This window comes from Artibeus jamaicensis, unplaced genomic scaffold (assembly GCF_021234435.1).
Source record: "Artibeus jamaicensis isolate MK-2021 breed Jamaican fruit bat unplaced genomic scaffold, CSHL_Jam_final contig_464, whole genome shotgun sequence".
Taxonomy (NCBI): domain Eukaryota; kingdom Metazoa; phylum Chordata; class Mammalia; order Chiroptera; family Phyllostomidae; genus Artibeus; species Artibeus jamaicensis.
In genome coordinates, this window is record NW_026521842.1 from 2,700,644 (window position 1) to 2,718,738 (window position 18,095).

The 18,095-nt window shown below is 41.8% G+C and overlaps 1 protein-coding gene across 8 annotated transcripts in view; it reads right to left on the reverse strand.

Annotated features, from left to right (window-relative positions):
• Nucleotides 1–18,095, reverse strand: part of BANP (BTG3 associated nuclear protein) — a 141,309-nt gene that overhangs the window by 104,936 nt on the left and 18,278 nt on the right. For 5 of the 8 annotated variants that reach the window (XM_037142360.2, XM_037142357.2, XM_037142361.2 and 2 more), the window contains exons 2-3: nt 10,404–10,541; nt 2,408–2,499 (exon numbers count right to left, since the gene is read on the reverse strand). In XM_037142360.2, coding sequence (XP_036998255.1) covers nt 2,408–2,499; nt 10,404–10,473 — 162 coding nt within the window. In that variant the 5' untranslated portion in view covers nt 10,474–10,541. Of the gene's footprint in view, nt 1–2,407; nt 2,500–10,084; nt 10,139–10,403; nt 10,542–11,076; nt 11,098–13,721; nt 13,818–18,095 lie in introns of those variants that run through there. The other 3 variants (XM_037142358.2, XM_053666655.1, XM_053666656.1) reach the window with 3 other exon arrangements.

Sequence of the window (18,095 nt, forward strand, 5' to 3'; positions counted from 1 at the left end):
CTTAACAATGCATTTTCAACAGACTGAGCTTAACTGCTGAAGAAGTTAAAGGCACTGGTCTAACTGCCTGATAGATATGGCAGGAAGGGGCAGTGATGCGGAAAACAAACCTGCACACTGCCCAAACGACTCACTCTGTCTCAAGTGATCACAGCCCCAACGAGACTCGTGAGTGCTAACACACAAAGCAAGGGGCTAAACTCCAGGTCCTCACCGCTGCGGACTGCCTGCCTTCAGGAGAATGGGGCGTTAAAGCAAGTGTGTGCCAGGCAAAGACGCACACAGTGCAGACACTCCATCACCAAGGATCTACAAAGAGGTAACGTCCATGGTTCACCCTAATATACGTCCCCAGTAGAATCACTCACTGGTGCTGAATTTTTGAGACAAAATCCCTTATAAATCCACTATTCTTTATCATTTGAAGACATCAAATATCTGGCTCATGAAATCTTAAAATACAGTAAGACCGTATTATTTTAATTCTAAACCCCAGGCAGGATTTAAAGTAATCCTGCCTGGGGTTTGGACAAAATGCTCTGTTATGTACTAATAAAACAATTATCAAAAAAACAACAAAGAAGAGCAGAGAACATATTCTGAATAAGCCTTTTGATTAAGTGATATTAACCGTAAATAGTCACATTCATTGAAGACTTCCGGGCAATTTGGTGGCAAACCTGCTCCAACAGCACACGCGTTAGTGCTCAGAGCACGGCCCAGGTCTGACTTACTGACAGTGGGGCTAGGCTGGGCCACTTTCGGTTTTTACTTTATACATTTCTGTCTGTTTATGCTTATAATAAATGAACCTCTGGTGGTAAAACTGCATTTTATTTTAAAATATGATAATTTGGTGTTACTAATGCAGCCATCCTCTATCCATTGGTGTGAAACAGAAATTTAACCGTGAATATACTTTTAAAACACCTACATGTTTAAGCTTACACTGCTTCCCCTCATTAATGAAATTAAGTTCTGGGGGACATGAATGTTTCTAAAAAGACACCCCATATAACGAGAAGGCTTACATGAAAAGTTAGTATGGTTTTCTTCTCTCTTTTTGTTTTTTCCTTTACTTCTTATACTATGATTTTCATTTGCATTGCTTTCTTAAATTTTTCACACGTGCTGACATTTATCTCCATGATTCTATAAACACTAAACCAAAAAAGTAAACCCAAAAATCCAAAATCACTGACTGACTCAGTGGTTTACAAGACCACATCTAGTAAACTTTAAAATTTAGGTGACTTAAATGGTAGTACGGAAGTACTTTGGCACAAGTGGAAAATATTAGCCACTCAAATTGTTCTCTGATGTCCATAACAGCTCTACAGTTCTATAGGAAAATGCCTCATTTGGCAGCAATCCCAATCTAAATAACACTGATTCCTCATAATCTTTAAGGGAGAAAAATGGCTTTATGCGCCACATAGGAGATTGAACAGTGACTCCCAAGAATGATACGTCTACATCCTAATCCCCAGAATTTATATATGTGGTCTTATTTAGAAAAGGGTCTCTGCAGGTAAAATTAAATCAAGTATCTAGGTCTTCCTGGATTAGAATGATACCTGAAGTCAATAATGATGTTCTTATAAGAGATGAGAAAGAGCTCCATCCAGTGTGGCTCAGGTGGATGGAGCATCAGCCCATAATGGAAAGGTCATGGGTTCAATTCCAGTCAAGACACATCTAGTTACAGATTCCGTCCCCAGTCAGGGTGAGTACCAGAGGCAACCAGTCAATGTTTCTCTCTTACCTCAATATCTCTCTCGAGACCCCTCTCTCTCCCTCCCTTCCCCTCTCTCTAAAATCATTAAGCATGTCCTCGAACGAGGATTTAAAAAACAGAGAGAAAACCTTGGCTGATGTGGCTCAGTGGATTGAGTGCCAGACTGCAAACCAAAAAGGTCACTGGTTTGCATTCCTGGCCAGGGCACACACCTGGGTTGCAGGCCGGGTCCCCAGCCGGGAGTGTGTAAGAGGCAACTGATCAATGTTTCTCTCACACATCGATGTTTCTCTCCCTCTCTTTATCCCTCCCTCCTCCTCTCTGTGAAAATAAATAAAATTTTAATAACAGAGAGAAAGAAGAATAAGGGAAATGGACAGTGACACATAGGAAGGAGAGTCCACATGAGGATGGAGGCAGAGACTTGGGTGATGTGGCCACAAGCCAAGGACCTCCTGGATCACCAGAGGCTGGAAAGGCAGTAAAAGAGCCTCCCCTAGAGTCTCTGGAGGATGCACAGCCCCGCCCACACGCTGAGCTCAGACTTCTGGTCTCCGAAGCTGCAAGAGGATACATTTCTGTTGTTTCAGGCTCCCCAGTTTTTGACAATTTGTTACAGCAGCCCTAGGAAACTAAGATATCAATAATAAAATACATTAGTATTTTTACCTTTATAGAGGGGTCCTGACAATTGATCTCTAATCGTTGGCGTTTCAAAGATGGTTCATCTTCATCTGTCACTACATGATTCTCCAGTACAACTGAAAACCAAAGGCAGAAACAAAAGTTAAACTTCAATATAAAAAGTTTTATGGACTGTTTTAATATTAAGATAGTAAACCATCTGACACCTTAAGGTTAAATGAGAAGTGGTACAACCTGTTTCATGGTTTCCTTTTTCATAGCTTTAACTTAAAATTTTCAGACACAACCTACAGAAAGTAGGTTCTCCCCTTAATCTCAAAAAACCTGACATACTGGATAAATAAATCCCCTAATGTGCCACTGAGTTGATCCTAAAATCAGAACTAGGTGTTTCTTATTCCATGTTCTATTAGGCTATCCTGTTTGAATTTCAGCATAACAAAACCGAATGAATAATGATTACTTTCACACTTTAAAGTCTTGTCTGTTGCCTACTTCATTACAAATTCAAAACCTCCCTGGTTATTACATTTTCCTAGGTGATGAGCATCAAAACAGTCCCAAACTTAACACACTAAGTTACACAGAAAGCTATTCCACAGTGCCGCTGAAATCAATGACTCCCCATCCGCAATTTTCAGCTGATAGTGGCTTCCCCACAAATAAGCCACTCCCTCCCTTTCATCTAAAATTAGCTACAAAACAATACTGAAGACAGCCCCAAAATCAAAGACCAGAACTGTCCACAATCACATCATTTCTGCAAACCACATTTCTCTGTTCCTGATTGCTTGCCCTAGACCTAGTCAATAACTAAACATTTACATATTACCAATGACAGAATTTCGTATTTAACATTTTTTATTGAACATGATACCATGAGTAATTTTTGAGTTTGCTACAGTGTTTTTTTCCTTCTCATCTCCTTGCCTGAAATCACTATGTTAACTGCCTGATGTAGTTTTCCCCACCTCTTTCTACAAGTTCACACATGGACACAAACATAGTGCATATGTACCAGAGGGCCAAGGCCCTCTCATTTCAATAGTCCTCCCAGTAAATAGCTTTAACTCACTTTTTAACAGTGATATCAGTTTGTGAATCTATTTTATAGAAATGAATGTCAGTATATGAAAATATACAAATATACGGATAGAACACATATAATACTGTGTATATACACATGTGCACACAGAAGTGCAATCACTGGAGCACTTGTGGGAGAGTGTCCACACGTGGAGAATAAAGTAGGGGACATGCACACTTTGGCATATCATCCAACCTCCTTTCGAATGCATCCCCTGCTACAATCGAGCAGGGTAAACTTGCTGGAGACAGTGCCTGCCTCACTGGGACGGTGCTGTCTGACCACATCCCAGCTCTTCCTCCTCCAATCCTCCCTATACCCACACTGTCCAACCACCTCCACTCAAGGAAACCTATCCACCTTTTTCCACCAGGCCCATGTGGAGGCCGGAACTAATGCTTGCTCATGCTGTCACACCAGCAGTGGCACAGTGACTACCCCCAAACACAGAGGCCCTCCAGCCTCTCACACAAGGCTGTCTACAAATGTGGACACAGCTCATCCTGCTGGCATTTGACTTTTCATCCGCTAAGGGAGGGGCAGGGGCAGGCACAGGGGAAGCCAAATGCATGGGACGCTGTGGCCCAGGCCCCGTCTCAATTAAAGCAGCTCTACTTCAACGGGCTGTATATGTTCAGGTTCCAAATAATATCTTAATTTTTTAAGGATCAATGCCTTTAAACCTACTGTTACAAAATGACTCATCTCAAAGCCCATTAAGTGTAGAGACACTGCAGAGGTCTATGACCCTAACACAAACTCTTCATGGTTCCTCAGTAAGAGTGGTAAAATGATCTCCCAGAGATGATTACCCAAAGCTCCCCTGCAGAAACCAGCCAAGGACCAACAATAACAAGGAGCATCAGACACTATGGATCCCATATGCAAAAAATGCCTTACCCACCTCCACAGAAGTAGATGAGAATGAATGTTCATTTAATTAAGTAAAAAAGGAAGAAATCCATGCCCACAAGTGTTTGTGGTTAACAAAATACAGGTTTGGAGAACTTTAGTCACAGTCTATTTACCTCCATAGGGAACCAGTAATTTTACTGGGACTGGGAGGACAGAGAGGAACCCTGACAATCATTATTCAAATCCTTTTAATTTGCTAAATAGACAGCTCTGTATGCATGGCTTTCTGAGGCCTTCATAGGCAGAAAGCCTGCAATTTCTGACCCAAAAGAACTCTCAGCACACCTGGCAAATACCATGGTGCATTACACACATTTACACCAGAGAGGTTAAGTGACTTGTCCAGGGCCACAAAGCTGGTCCCTGTAACTACAGAAAAAAGACTCCATGCCCCTGGGCAGCATGGAGCACCTCAATCTGGAAGCAATGGGCAGTGAAGCAGACGTGTAAAAGGAGATGTGTCCATGGCAGATGACAGAGGCACAGGTACCAGGGTTCAGCAATACCTTCCCATGGGCTGTGGGACTGCAAGTTTCTTTTCCTCTTTGTCCGTTGCTAAATTGCTTTTTATAATTTTGCACGCATTACCTTAAAAATTAGGCTAAAGAACTCAATATTCATTGTAAAGCCATCACAATTAAATAGAATGAGAGGTACGGTGAAAGTCACATGCAGACAGGTAAAGTAAGTGCAGCTCTATGGTGAGTACATGCAAAACCAGAACCTAAACATTTTTGTTTTAAATGGAAATCAGAACAAACTGGAAGGACATACATGCCGACAATTTAAAAGTAGTCCTATTGCTAAGATTATGAGAAATTTTTGTTTCTTCTACTTGCTTAACTATATATTTAAATTTCACAAAGGTCATATTTTAGAGATAAGGGGAAAATACTCTCAGTCCTAAACCCACTCTGAATGTAAAGGTGTGTAATATACCATGGTATTTGCCAGGTGTGCTGAGAGTTCTTTTAGGTCAGAAATTGCAGGTTTTCTGGCTGCAAAGGCCTCAACAGAGTCCTGCACACAGGTTTTCATTAAACAGTCAATGAACTCTAATTCCCAGGTATTTAAGGAACAGAGATAAAACAACATTAGAAATGAATTCTCTAAGCCTTCTTTGCACTATAATCTACAGAGAGGAAATTTGTGTAGAAATTTAACTATCAGAATTTTAATAGTTCTAGCCCTGACCAGCGTGGCTCAGTTGTTTGAGCATCAGCCTACAAAGCATATGGTCATAGATTCAAATCCCGGTCAGGGCACATGCCTGGTTTGCAGGCTGCTCCCCCGCTGGGGCAGTTATGAGAAGCAACCAAATGATGTTTCTCTCTTTCTCTCTTTCTCCTTACCTTCCCCTCTTACCAAAAATAAATAAATAAAATCTTTAAAAAATAAAAAAAAGTTTTATAGTTCTAAAAATGGTTAAATTTTATGTAACTGGAATATTTTTCTTTTATAACATTACAGTGTGTGCTTTCTAAAGAAACTATTGTTCACCTACCAAAATATAAACATGGATATTTTTTAATTGCTATATATAGTGATAGTGTTGCTTCTTTTTTTAAGTTCAATGGTATCTAAGGTGTGGTGCTAATGAGGTCAAGGCTACAAGTTCTAGCTCTAAACAAACTGGTTAGTTTTTACAGAGAAAATTGTAGTTGAATTGCTACACTCATATCCCCAATTTTGTTCAATGATCTGATAAGCCTCTTGATTTTGCCAGTTAATAGGGGATAGTGCTTCTTATTAAAAAAACAGAACCAGCTTTCGGCTCTCTGAGCACACCATGCCAGTGGGCAGGAATAAGCAAGCGCCTTATAGAAAGGTGGCAAAAAGGGAGCCAAGAAGAAAGCGGCTGATCCATTTTTTAAAAAAATATCAGTGTGATATGAAAGCACAAACTGGGTTCAATATAAAAACATGTTAGAGAAACACTAGTGGCAAGAACTCAAAAGCACCAAAATCACATCTGATGGTCTCAAGGGTTATTTTATTTTATTTTTTTAATCCTTACCTGAGGACATGCTTATTGATTTTAGAGAGAGGGCAAGGGAGGGAGGGAGAGAGGGAGAGGAACTTGGACATGAGAGAGAAACATCGATCAGTTGCTTCTCATAGGCGCCCACCAAGGATCAAACCAACAACCCAAGCACATGCCCTGACCAGGAATCCAACCTGCGAACTTTCAGTTTACGGGACAACTCTCCAAGTGAGTCACACTAGTTAGGGCAAGGGTTGTGTTTTTGAAGTGAGCCTAAATGATATGCAGAATGATAGAGTTGCATCTCACTTAGAAAAATTCAAGCTAATTACTGAGGATGTTTAGGGCAAAAACACCCGACTAATTCCCATGGCATGGATCTTACCCATGACAAAATGTGCTCTGTGGCCCCAAAATGGCAGACCACAATTGATGCTTGTACTGATGTCAAAACTACCATTTGTTATTTGCTTCATTTACTCTGTGATGGTTTTACTAAAAACCACATCAGACTTCTAGCCAAGATGAAGGCATAGGTAGATACACCGTGTCTCCTCGCACAACCAAAAGGACAAGAGCAAATTTAAAAACAAAAAACAACCAGAACTGACAGAAAATCAAACTGTATGGAAGTCCGACAACTAAGGAGTTAAAGAAGAAACATTCATCCAGACCAGTAGGAAGGGCAGAGACAGGCAGCCAAGCAGAGGACTCTTGGCAAGGCAGCAGCTGGTGGACCTGGTGAGGAAGCAGATTGCGGACTGGGTGGACCCACATTCTCATGCAGATAAACTGGGAGGAACAACTAAGGGGCAAACACAGAAAGCACAAACCAGGGTTCCAGCACAGGAGAAATAAAGCTTCAAAGCCTCAGACTGAAAACACCTATGGGTGTTGAGGCAGCAGGAAAAACTCCCAGGCTCACAGGAGAGTTCACTGGAGAGACCCACAGGGTCCTAGAACGTACACAAACCCACCCACATGGGAATCAGCACCAGAAGGGCCCAATTTGACGGTGGGTAACTGGGAACTGAAATCCAGCAGAGAGGAGAACAGGTGGCATTGTTCCCTCTCAGACCCCTTCCTCACATACAGCGTCACAACGCAGCCACAAGGGTTACCCCGCCCTGGTAAACACCTAAGGCTCCACCCCTTATACATAGATAGCAGGCATGCCAACACATATACAAAAATGGCCCAAATGAAAGAACAGATCAAAGCTCCAGGAAAAATACACCTAAGTGATGAAGAGATAGCCAACCTATCAGATGCACAGTTCAAAGGTCATATTTTAGAGATAAGGGGAAAATACTCTCAGTCCTAAACCCACTCTGAATGTAAAGGTGTGTAATATACCATGGTGATTAGGATGCTCACAGAATTGGTCAAATATGGTCATAAATTAGAGGAAAAAATGAAGGCTAAGCTAAGTGAAATAAAAGAAAATGTATAGGAAACCAACAGTGATGGGAAGGAAACCAGGACTCAAATCAATGGTGTGGACCAGAAGGAAGAAAGAAACCTTCAACCAGAACAGAATGAAAAAACAAGAATTCAAAAAAAATGAGGAGAGGCTTAGGAACCTCTAGGACATCTTTAAATGTTCCAATATCCAAATCATAGGGGTGCCAGAAGGAACAAGAGCAAGAAATTGGAAACTTACTTGAAAACATAATGAAGGAGAACTTCCCCAATCTGGCAAAGGAAACAGACTTCCAGGAAGTCCAGGAAGCTCAGAGAGTCTCAAAGAAGTTGAACCCAAGGAAGAACACACCAAGGCACATCATAATTACATTACCCAAGATTAAAGATAAGGAGAGAATCTGAAAAGCAGCCAGAGAAAAGGAGACAGTTACCTACAAAAGAGTGCCCATAAGACTGTCAGCTAGTTTCTCAAAAGAAACCTTACAGGCAAGAAGGGGCTGGAAAGAAGTATTCCAAGTCACGAAAGGCAAGGACCTACATCCAAGATTCCTCTATCCAGCAAAGCTATCATTCAGCATGAAAGGACAGAAAAGTGCTTACCAGTAAGGTCAAATTAAAAGAGTTCATCATCACCAAGCCCTTATTATATGAAATGTTAAAGGGACTTATCTAAGAAAAAGAAGATAAAAAATATGACCAGTAAAATGACAACACACTCATAGTTATTAATCACCGAAGCTAAAACAAAAACAAACTAAGCAAACAACTAGAACAGGAATATAATCACAAAAATGGAGATCACATGAAGGGTTATCAACAGGGAAGTGAGAAAGGGAAGGAGGGGGAAAGGTACAGAGAATAAGCAGCATAAATGGTAGGTCGAAAATAGACAGGGGGAGATTAAGAATAGTGTAGGAAATGTAGAAGCCAAAGAACTTATAAGTATGACACATGGACATGAACTAAAGGGGGGGAATGTGGGTGGGAGGAGGTGCGCAGGGTCGGGGGGAATAAAGGAGGGAAAATGGGACAACTGTAATAGCATAATCAATTTATAAAAAATGCATCAGATTCAGATCTCCTGTGCTCCACATCAACAGGTCCACCAAATCCAAAACATGACTACACAAATCACAACCTGAGAATTACAGACAAATTATTTGAAAGAAGTGGTCAATAAATTGACTCCAGATAGCACTGGAAAAAACACAGAAAAGGCCTGCCAGTATTTATCTGCTCCATGGTGTCTAGAAAAGTCAAAATGGTGAAGAAGCCCAAGTATGAAAACTCACAGAGCTTCGTGGTGAAGGCAGAAGTTCTGGGAGAGCTACTGGGGATGAGACAGGTGCTAAAGTTGAATGAGCTGATAGATATGAGCTCCAAGTCCAAGAAGAATCTGTTTAAAATCTAGACTTTTAATAATGACAATTTTTTTAAAAATCTGATTTGTGAAAACAATCAAAAGCAAAATAAGGGAGAAACTAAGAATAGTATTCCTGAGAGAATGCCTTCATTTCTTTATGACTATTCATTTAAACCCAAAATTATCTATATTACTCTCCCCTTGTGTTAAGATACCTAATTTCCAAACGAAGTTTTTTCAATTAACATAGCAAACAGATCACACAAGATAGACATCATGCTTTCTTATAAAATTTCTGAAAATTCTATTTTCTATGGGAAAAATAGTTCAGCATTTCAATTCTACTATTCTAGAAAGAAAAATGGGCAAAAGACACTCAGTGACTTAATTATGTGTACTTGTGACCTCAAACTTAACAGAAATATAAAACACATAAAACTTTAAGGTAGAAAAAAAAAAGGAGGAAACTTACTAAGAAAATTTTTTAATGAAGTAAAAATGGAGACAAAGATTTTTCATAGGTGAAGTTCTTGAAATTTAGGGTCTTCTTAAAACAAACATTTAGTTAAGTTTTCAAAGGAGAAGTACACCTTTAACATCATTGAGAAAAATCACCAGCCTGTGCAAAAGTATAGGGAAAAAGTCTTCTCACTCAGCTGACTTTAGTAAAACATTTCTGGGAAGTCTGTCAGTGTCTCATCAAAACCGTGAACATACAAAGAAATTCTACTTCTGGAAACTTAACATAAAAAATATCTGCCAGGATATATGTGCAGGAATCATATTGCAGGGGATTATATGAAAGAAAAACAGTGCAAAAAATGAAATGCCATCCACAAGGGGAAATTTTAAGAAAGGGGGTAGAGGGGCACCTATAAATGGACTATCATGCAGTTGTCAAAAAAACTGCAGTCAATCTGTACATACCAATGCAGTAAGATTCCATGACCCGTGACGACAGTGAATTTTAGAAGGGGGCACCTGTAAGGAAGAAAGTTGTCATAGGAGCCCCTATGGGTGGGGTAGGAAGAGGGAAAGAGGGCCTGTCAGTGCCTGTGCCCATCAGAAGAGGGAAGAGCGACAAAATGCTGGAGGGTTACCCATCAGGGAATGGACCTTTCACACAGAGCATGCATCACTCTTTCTCTTGCTTTCTTTAAAAGATTAAAGACAACTTCTGGAAGAGGCTTTGGATGTTTAAAGCACAGAGAGAATAGAGCCCATTTACTCTCCCACAGCTCTGTACCTGGGTGATGGGGACTCAGATCTTCTACTGCAATCTGCACCACATCCGCCAGATCCTGTTCTGACATCATCCAGAACGGGAGGAGAGGGGCAGTCAACAAGGAAGAAGCAAACTCACACAGGACTGGGATTCTGCCACCTACAAAACAAACACAACAGCAGAGGAGAGGGAGATTAACGGTAGTGACCTGTAAAATGAAAACTGCTAACCATGTATATTCAAGAGGACATCAGACAGTTTTTAATGCACTTCTTCTTGCCCCAAACCACCGAAAGGTTAGTGCTCTTTGAGAATTGAGAAAGAGCCCAAAACTGTTTATTTTGTCTGTCCTTAACCACTAGACTAGCCTCTCGCTTCATCAGTCCATTCCATACCACCTCCTAAAATGGTTTAAACATGTCATCCCCAAGCCAAGTCTCCAGTGGTCCCCTACTGACCACAGAACGCATCCCATCCCCCACCTGCTCCCCTTGGGGTCTCAGCTCCTGCTATACACACCACACCCTAGAAAACTATCACACTGTTGTCTCCACCAGTAACATACCTCTCACTCCCAAATTTCACCCAAGTGGCCCCTTCAGCCAAGGCTGTGCCCATACTCCATTTCTGCTATTCAAAACTGCCCTCCCCCCGAGTTCCTCTGCTTTGCTTCCCCTTGGCTTCCAGTACAAACCTGAACTGCAGCACAGCCCCACTGCTGTGCCCGGGAGCACCACCATCCTGTCCACACTGTACCTTCCGAGGCTGGGCCACCCCTGCTGCGAGCTGTCATCCCTGAGCCTAGCACTGTGTCTGGAGCAGAGTCAGTTATTTTCTTCCTGCTCCTGAAACACTGTGATTAGGCCTAGAGAGACCTTATTTTCCAAAACAAAAATGAGGCCATGCCATTCCAAATAAGACCTATTAACCAGGGATCTAAATTTAGTACTGGAAAACAGGATGTCCTAAAGAATTCGGGAATCAATGTCACCATAATAGTTTTATCATATTATACTTTATTTATAAGTAAATATTTACAAAATAAATAATTTACGTATCTGTCCCCACCTAGACAACATGCCCCCCGAGGGCAGAAACCATGCACTCAGCCCTACAGCACAGCTCCTTCCACAAGTAAGTACTACCGATCCCCAGTCACAACCCCTGTGGGGCAGGGAGGAGAGGACTGAAAATTTTCAGATCATTTACTTTCAAATCAGGATCTCCTGACAGCTTCTTTTAATGGTAAATTCCAACAGGCATTAAATTAAATTTGTAAGTTGCACATGTGTTCTTAAATCCTGTAAATAACGTGGTTCCTTTTCTCTTCTTTCCAGATTTAAATTTCACAGCTTAAACAGTAGCAGCTCCAGAATTTCCTAGGGAAGACAATGTGTAGGAGGAACTAATCTCTCTCAAATCTTCCTCCGTAGAGTAAATGTAACTTTTTTATATAAACATCTGATCAAAGGTATGATCATCAAAATGGCAAAGGTGTTTTTACTCCCAGATTACACACTTCACACAAGGCTGAACAAGATGAAAAAGCATCAACTGTCCTTAATAAAGAAGAGACTGATGACAAACAATCTGGATGGGAAACAAAGGACCTCAGAACCACTTTGACTGAACCCTTGAATAGTCCAACTAGGGAAAGATGGCAGTAACAAAGACTTTTAATGTCCCCAAATCCTCCCATAAAAACACACGGAGCAACTAAGATAGCAAAACCAAAATTCAGGTCATTGTTTGTAACAGAACTGAGTAATAAGGCGTTCCTAACAAATCCCAAAATACATGTAAGGGGACACACCACTGACAGCTACAAGATCATCACGATGAAAGCAGGTATAAAGCAGGAAGCAGAGAAGCAATGTATCGACTTGAGAACAGCAGCTGAAACCAGGAAGTGAGCATAATCCCACAGCAGACAAATACAAGAGGTCTGCAGTCAAGTCTGGAAGGCCTAAAACATTCTGGGCCCCAATAACACTCAAAATTAATCATTCAAAGCTCCCTTTAGGTCAAACATACTGAAAAGAAATGGCTGGGAACAGACTACAAAATATACAGGACAGGGAAAACAGTGAGAGGCAAACAAAAGTCTAATTAAATATGGAAGAGAAAAACAAAGCCAAGAGAGGTCAGAAAATGAGCAGCTATATTTATTAAAACTTCCTAAAAAACACAGAAAACAGAGCTCTAGAACACTGAAATTAGTAAAACTATTCAAATAAAGCCTCCCTACTAAATATTTGGGAAAATTAATTCTACATAAAAATGAACAACAGAAAAAATACTGGCGTAATTCATGCCAATACAATGTGTTTTCAAAGAGAATAAGGCGCAAAATAACATCGCACAGAAGTGAAAGCATGCTAGAATGACAAGTCGCCAAAAGAGATGAAAATGCTACGGAATAATTCAAAACAAGTTAAAATACGTGAAGAAAATATTACATTATTAACCATAAACCATCAAGAGAAAAGCTCCAAATGAGGTGACAGAACTCACAAAAGATTAGAAACAAAAGAAAAAAAACTGGAAATGAAAACTAGAGTAAATCCAAGAGCAGGTAAACACAATAAATGATGCCTTCAGAAAAACGATGAGAAAAGGGGGAAAAATTTTAAGAGTAAAGAAAAGAGTGGAAGAAAAAGTAGCGTAGTGACGCCAAAGATCCAACCCGTGTAACAAGAAGACCCTAAGGAAGAAAACCAAAGCCACGCGCACTCGGTGTGGTGCACTGCACTGGAAGAGAGTCGGGAGGGAGAGCGAGCCCTCCTGTGCCTTTGGTGGGAGTCTAACCCTGAAGAGCAACGAGCAGTATGGCTACCAAAATGCTACTGCCCACAGCCCTGATCATGCCTTTTCCCATTCAAGAATCTTTCCATCACACAGATTCAAAGATTTATGTTAAAAAAAAAAAAAAAAAAAACCTAAGACAATGCTTTTAGCACCCAAAGAATGGATGCAACCTAAATGTGCATCAACAACAAAAAAGTATGGCGCTGCCAAACACTGGAATTCCAAACAACTGTAAAAGGACACAAATATCTCTAAGGACAACTCCCAAGATGCAGTACTACATAATAATAAATGGGGCAAAATGTGTACATCATGCTTTTTTAAAGAAATATGCTAGATGTGCACAGAATATCCTTGGAACATTAAGGGTAAAGAAAATTATTTTTCATTTTTCACCTTGTTATACTTTTTTTATCAAGTATATTCATCACCTTTCCAAAAATAAAAAACACTTTTAAGATTATCAAAAAGCTAAATAGTTAGGCATAAGACACTTAGGCATAAACTGTGGGGAAAATGCTCAGTTCCAACCTCAGTTATATCCAGTAATATTCTCTGAACCTGGTGCCTGTGCTGAACACTGGGAATTTCTTCAACCTTCATCCTCAGCAACTGCTCCAGGAGAACCTGTCAGGATAAGGAAATAGGGTGTCGTGCTAAATCTGTGCCCCCTGAAGATGACTTCCAAGTACAGATTAACTGGTGCTCAGTTTGAAGATCAAATCTACTCATGCCATAAACTCAGTCTTCTTTTTTCCAAGTTAAAAACCAAAGTATAAATGATTACTAAAGGGATACACTGAACTTTTAAATGAAGGCAGCAGTCTTCAGATAATAACCACTCAACTGAGCTTTGACTTGACGGACATAAAACATTCTACACTCACAGACTGTTTATGGACCGTTTCCCTGGAAAAGAGCACACAGACAAATTTCTGCCAAGTTTCACAGCCTTCACCAATCCCAGAGCAGGAGCCCTAGTTTATAGGGGCCATGCGGCCACCAGAGGAGGCTCCCTGCCTCACCTACTGCACACTGTGGCTACCTGACCAAGTTTGAGCTAATGGGACATGAGCTCAGACATGGTGCGTGGCAGCTCCAGGACACCTTGTCAAAGGAAAGCTGGCACACAGCCATTGCCCTCCTTCTTGTCCTCCTGCTGCTGGGCTCCAGGGATGAGGATGTAACAGGAGCTAGAACAGAGCAAGGAACAGGAACAAAGTAGCCTGAGGTCCTCATATCTATAGTGCTACCACGCGTCCTGGACTGCCTGCCCCAGACTTCCTCATAAGAAAAAAAAAAAGAACCAACAACCTGCTTTAGAACAACATATGTTGCAGTGTCACATGCAGCCAAGCTTAACCTAAGTGATATACCGTGGATATATTAAGCCCATTTATGATGACCCTGGATCTACAGTTTCCAGGTTAAATACCTGTCTCACACACAGGTCTACTGGAAAGCTTTCAAGGGCCCAATCCAAGCCTTCTCCTGGTTTCTGAAAGCTCTACAAGTGGCTTAATACTCCAAACTCACCATATAATCCTGAACCCTAACCTCTTCCAAATGAGGCCACCATACGTTATCCAAGTCGTTTACTCAAAATGGTTCTGTGGCCAGAATAAAGAGTCATCTAAAATTCTGCTAACAGTGAAGGTTTGAATAGAAAAAAGTAGGGCAACAAGCCCGAGAAAACTGGAACAGAGCAATACATGCGGTTGCCATTTTGGCAAATTAAATTTGCCATTTCTCAGAAGTCATGGAGACAGTCCAGTCTTAAAATAATAAAACAACTGGGCTGTGATGAATGTTCAATAATGCCTTTAATGGCAATGACTAATTAGAACTCTGCTTTAAAACAACGTACTTTGGAATCTGTCACATGCAGCCACCCCGAAGCTCATTCAGGGTCTCCCTGACCCACAGCTTTCAGGTTAAAAACTTGTCTCTCATGAAGGTCTAGTGGAATGTTTCCAAGGGCTTCACACTTTTTCCTGGTTTCTAAAAGTTCTGCAAATGGCTTAAGAAAATACTCTGAACCCACCCTAAAATCCTGAATCCTAGCCTCTTGAGTAGCCGAGGAGAGTATCGTCTAGGGTACACATGAAAAAGGAACCCACCGACCAAATCAACAACTTAGGTGCTTGATCTTGGGGGGTGGTACATGATGGGACATCCTACTGTGAAACATTGCAGACATCAATGTGAGTGACACTGGTGTGATCACACTGACCACAGTGGAAAGTCTCCAGAATATGACACTAACAGAAAAGAATATAAAAGGAAAACTGCAAGACAGTATGTGTATGATCCCTATTGTTTTCTGAAAGTTGCATGTGTGTGCAGTCACATGTCCATGTGTTCCAATGCACACCAGATGGTCTGAAATGACAGATACTGAACTTAAGGTTGCCCATGAAGGAGGGATTACAGACAGCATGAGGTAACCTTCATTCTTGATCCTTCTGGATTATTTTGTTGAGTTTTCTATAAACCCATATTTATATATCACCTGTGAAATTGGTTTTCTAACACAAAGTAATACATATATAGCCTACAACTCTCATGTGCATCATCCATCACACATAGCCTGCACAGTGTGCCCGAAGCTGCGGGCACAAAACAGCCCTTCCCTGCTCAGTGAGTGCTTCCATTCTCCTGGACCACTGTGTCCCATACTGGCTCCTCTCCCTTCCAAATCCCAGCTCCTCCTTCCCTCAGTGAGCTGGCAACCTTGCTTTTCTCTTCCCCACTGCTTCCCTTGAATTTGACTTCCCTGACTGTGGCTGGTATGGGCACCACCTGGCCTTGCTCTTGTCCACAAGCATACCCTCCCCTTTCACAGCTTGGGGCCCTCGCACTTCAGCAATTCTCTGAGTCCCTCACAATCAGCCTCCCAGGTTATTCCCAATACACACTGCACTGCTATTTCCCCACCCCCCTCCTTCCCTCTCCATTCTTCTGCTCTCCTTCAGAGCAGAATTCTCCACAGTTGCCTGTACATGCTTGACTCCATTTCTTCCCCTCACATTCTCTCTAGAGCCAGCCTAATCAGACTCTGGCTTTTCCACCCATCAAACTGCCCCCATCCAGCCTTTCCTACCCACCGCAGCACCTGCCCAGGGCTTACTCCCACCTCCTCCACAGCCAGTCTCCCTCCTTCACCTTCCTGGCCTGGCTGCACTCTGCTGGCCTTGTCTTGCAGAGGTTCTTGGAAGGTTTGCATCATCTCCCTGACAGGCAGGACCCAGGGCCTGGTGCTGGACTTCTTCTCAATCATCCTGAAACACTGTCTATGTGCTGATGATGAAGATTCACCTTCAACTCAGACCTCACATGTGAACTCCAGATCCATGAAGCAAACAGGCTGCTGGACAGCTCCCCTGGGTGTCTAGTCTCCATTGTAACATGCCAAACGGAACCCAATAACCACCTCCATAACCAACCTGCTCCTCCCACACTTTCTGTCTCAATTTATGGTACCAGTTGCTTACAACCAAAACCTTCAGTCCTTGGTTTCTCTCTCATGTCCTACCTGTGGGCAAATTCTCTTATGAAAGGCATTTTGCACACATCTGAAGTCATGCACTGGCCTTCACAGGGGCCTCCCTGCTCTGTCTTCACCCCATAATTGTCCCCAATATTGGAGACATATAAAATATGTAATTTAACAATTACTGGTTAAAAAGTTCTCCGGATCCTGTCATAACTCATGTCAGACTGTCCCCCATCTGTTCAGAGCCCACTGAAAGCACCCTGCTTCCTCAGGACGACTTTCCCAGCACACTGAAGCCAGCTGAGCACCAACCAGCACCTGTCACAGTGCCCCTCAGTTCTCCTTGCTGCTCCTCACTCGCCCGCTCAAAGGAGGCCTCCCCAGGACAGCAGGTACACACCCAGCTCAGGGCCAGTACAGTCTACCACCTACTGCCTCTTTCATGACATGGACTTATGCCTATTCAATTACACCCACCACCAGCGCCCACCTCCCTGCTCCCCTCTCCTGCTTTACGGAAAAGCACTTAGCAGCTGACTTACTACATGGGCTTAATGTTCATCATTTAAATCTGTCTCCCCTACTAGAAGATCAGTTCCGTTGGTACAGGAATTTTCATTTTGTTTACTGCCTAGCCTAAGGTTGGTACAGGCTGGCCCTCAATGAACACGCATGTGATGAATCTAGAGGAAGAGCCCACTGTGGAGTTACAGTAATGCAGAACTACACAAGTCAGCTTTTCTACTTAAAAACCATGGAACACAGTCTTCAAAGTTCTGTGTCTATGCCTTGATTCCAATAGGAATGTACCACAATTAAATCATGAACCTATTTAGTTTATGACTGTGAACTTCATGTGAATGACACTTTCAGTTGTTAAACAGCGAAAATACAAGCTGCTCATCAGCTGTTAGCAATAGACATAGCTGTTGCTCATCAGCTGAAGTGCAGAACTGCAAATTCGTTTTTAATGTTTCAAGAAAACTTAACCTTGGGCACCTATACTATAAAACCACAATGCCACTAAAACAGGAATAAAGAAAGGCTCTTGTAATTGAGCAATCAACTTAGCTTCAGCAGTAAAGGTTAAAAAAGAAAACACTGTAGACTATCAGCTCTCATTATAAGAAAAAGGTAGCAAGAAAAAAATAACCAAACAAAGCCTCCCTGTACAGAGGACTCAGGAATAGTCTCAGTCACTGTGGGAATGACATCACATGGGTCATTTCGCTAGGGATATCACAACGTATGGAATTTTTTCCCCCATCAGTTTTTTAGAAGTTTTCCCAGAGTTGTTTCTTACACCAATCCCTGCTGCAGAATCTGACCAGGTGATTTCCACAAGAGGCAGAACAACGCAGCCAAGTGTATAACCTCCCAGGGCAGTGACCTGCTCTACTAGAATTATT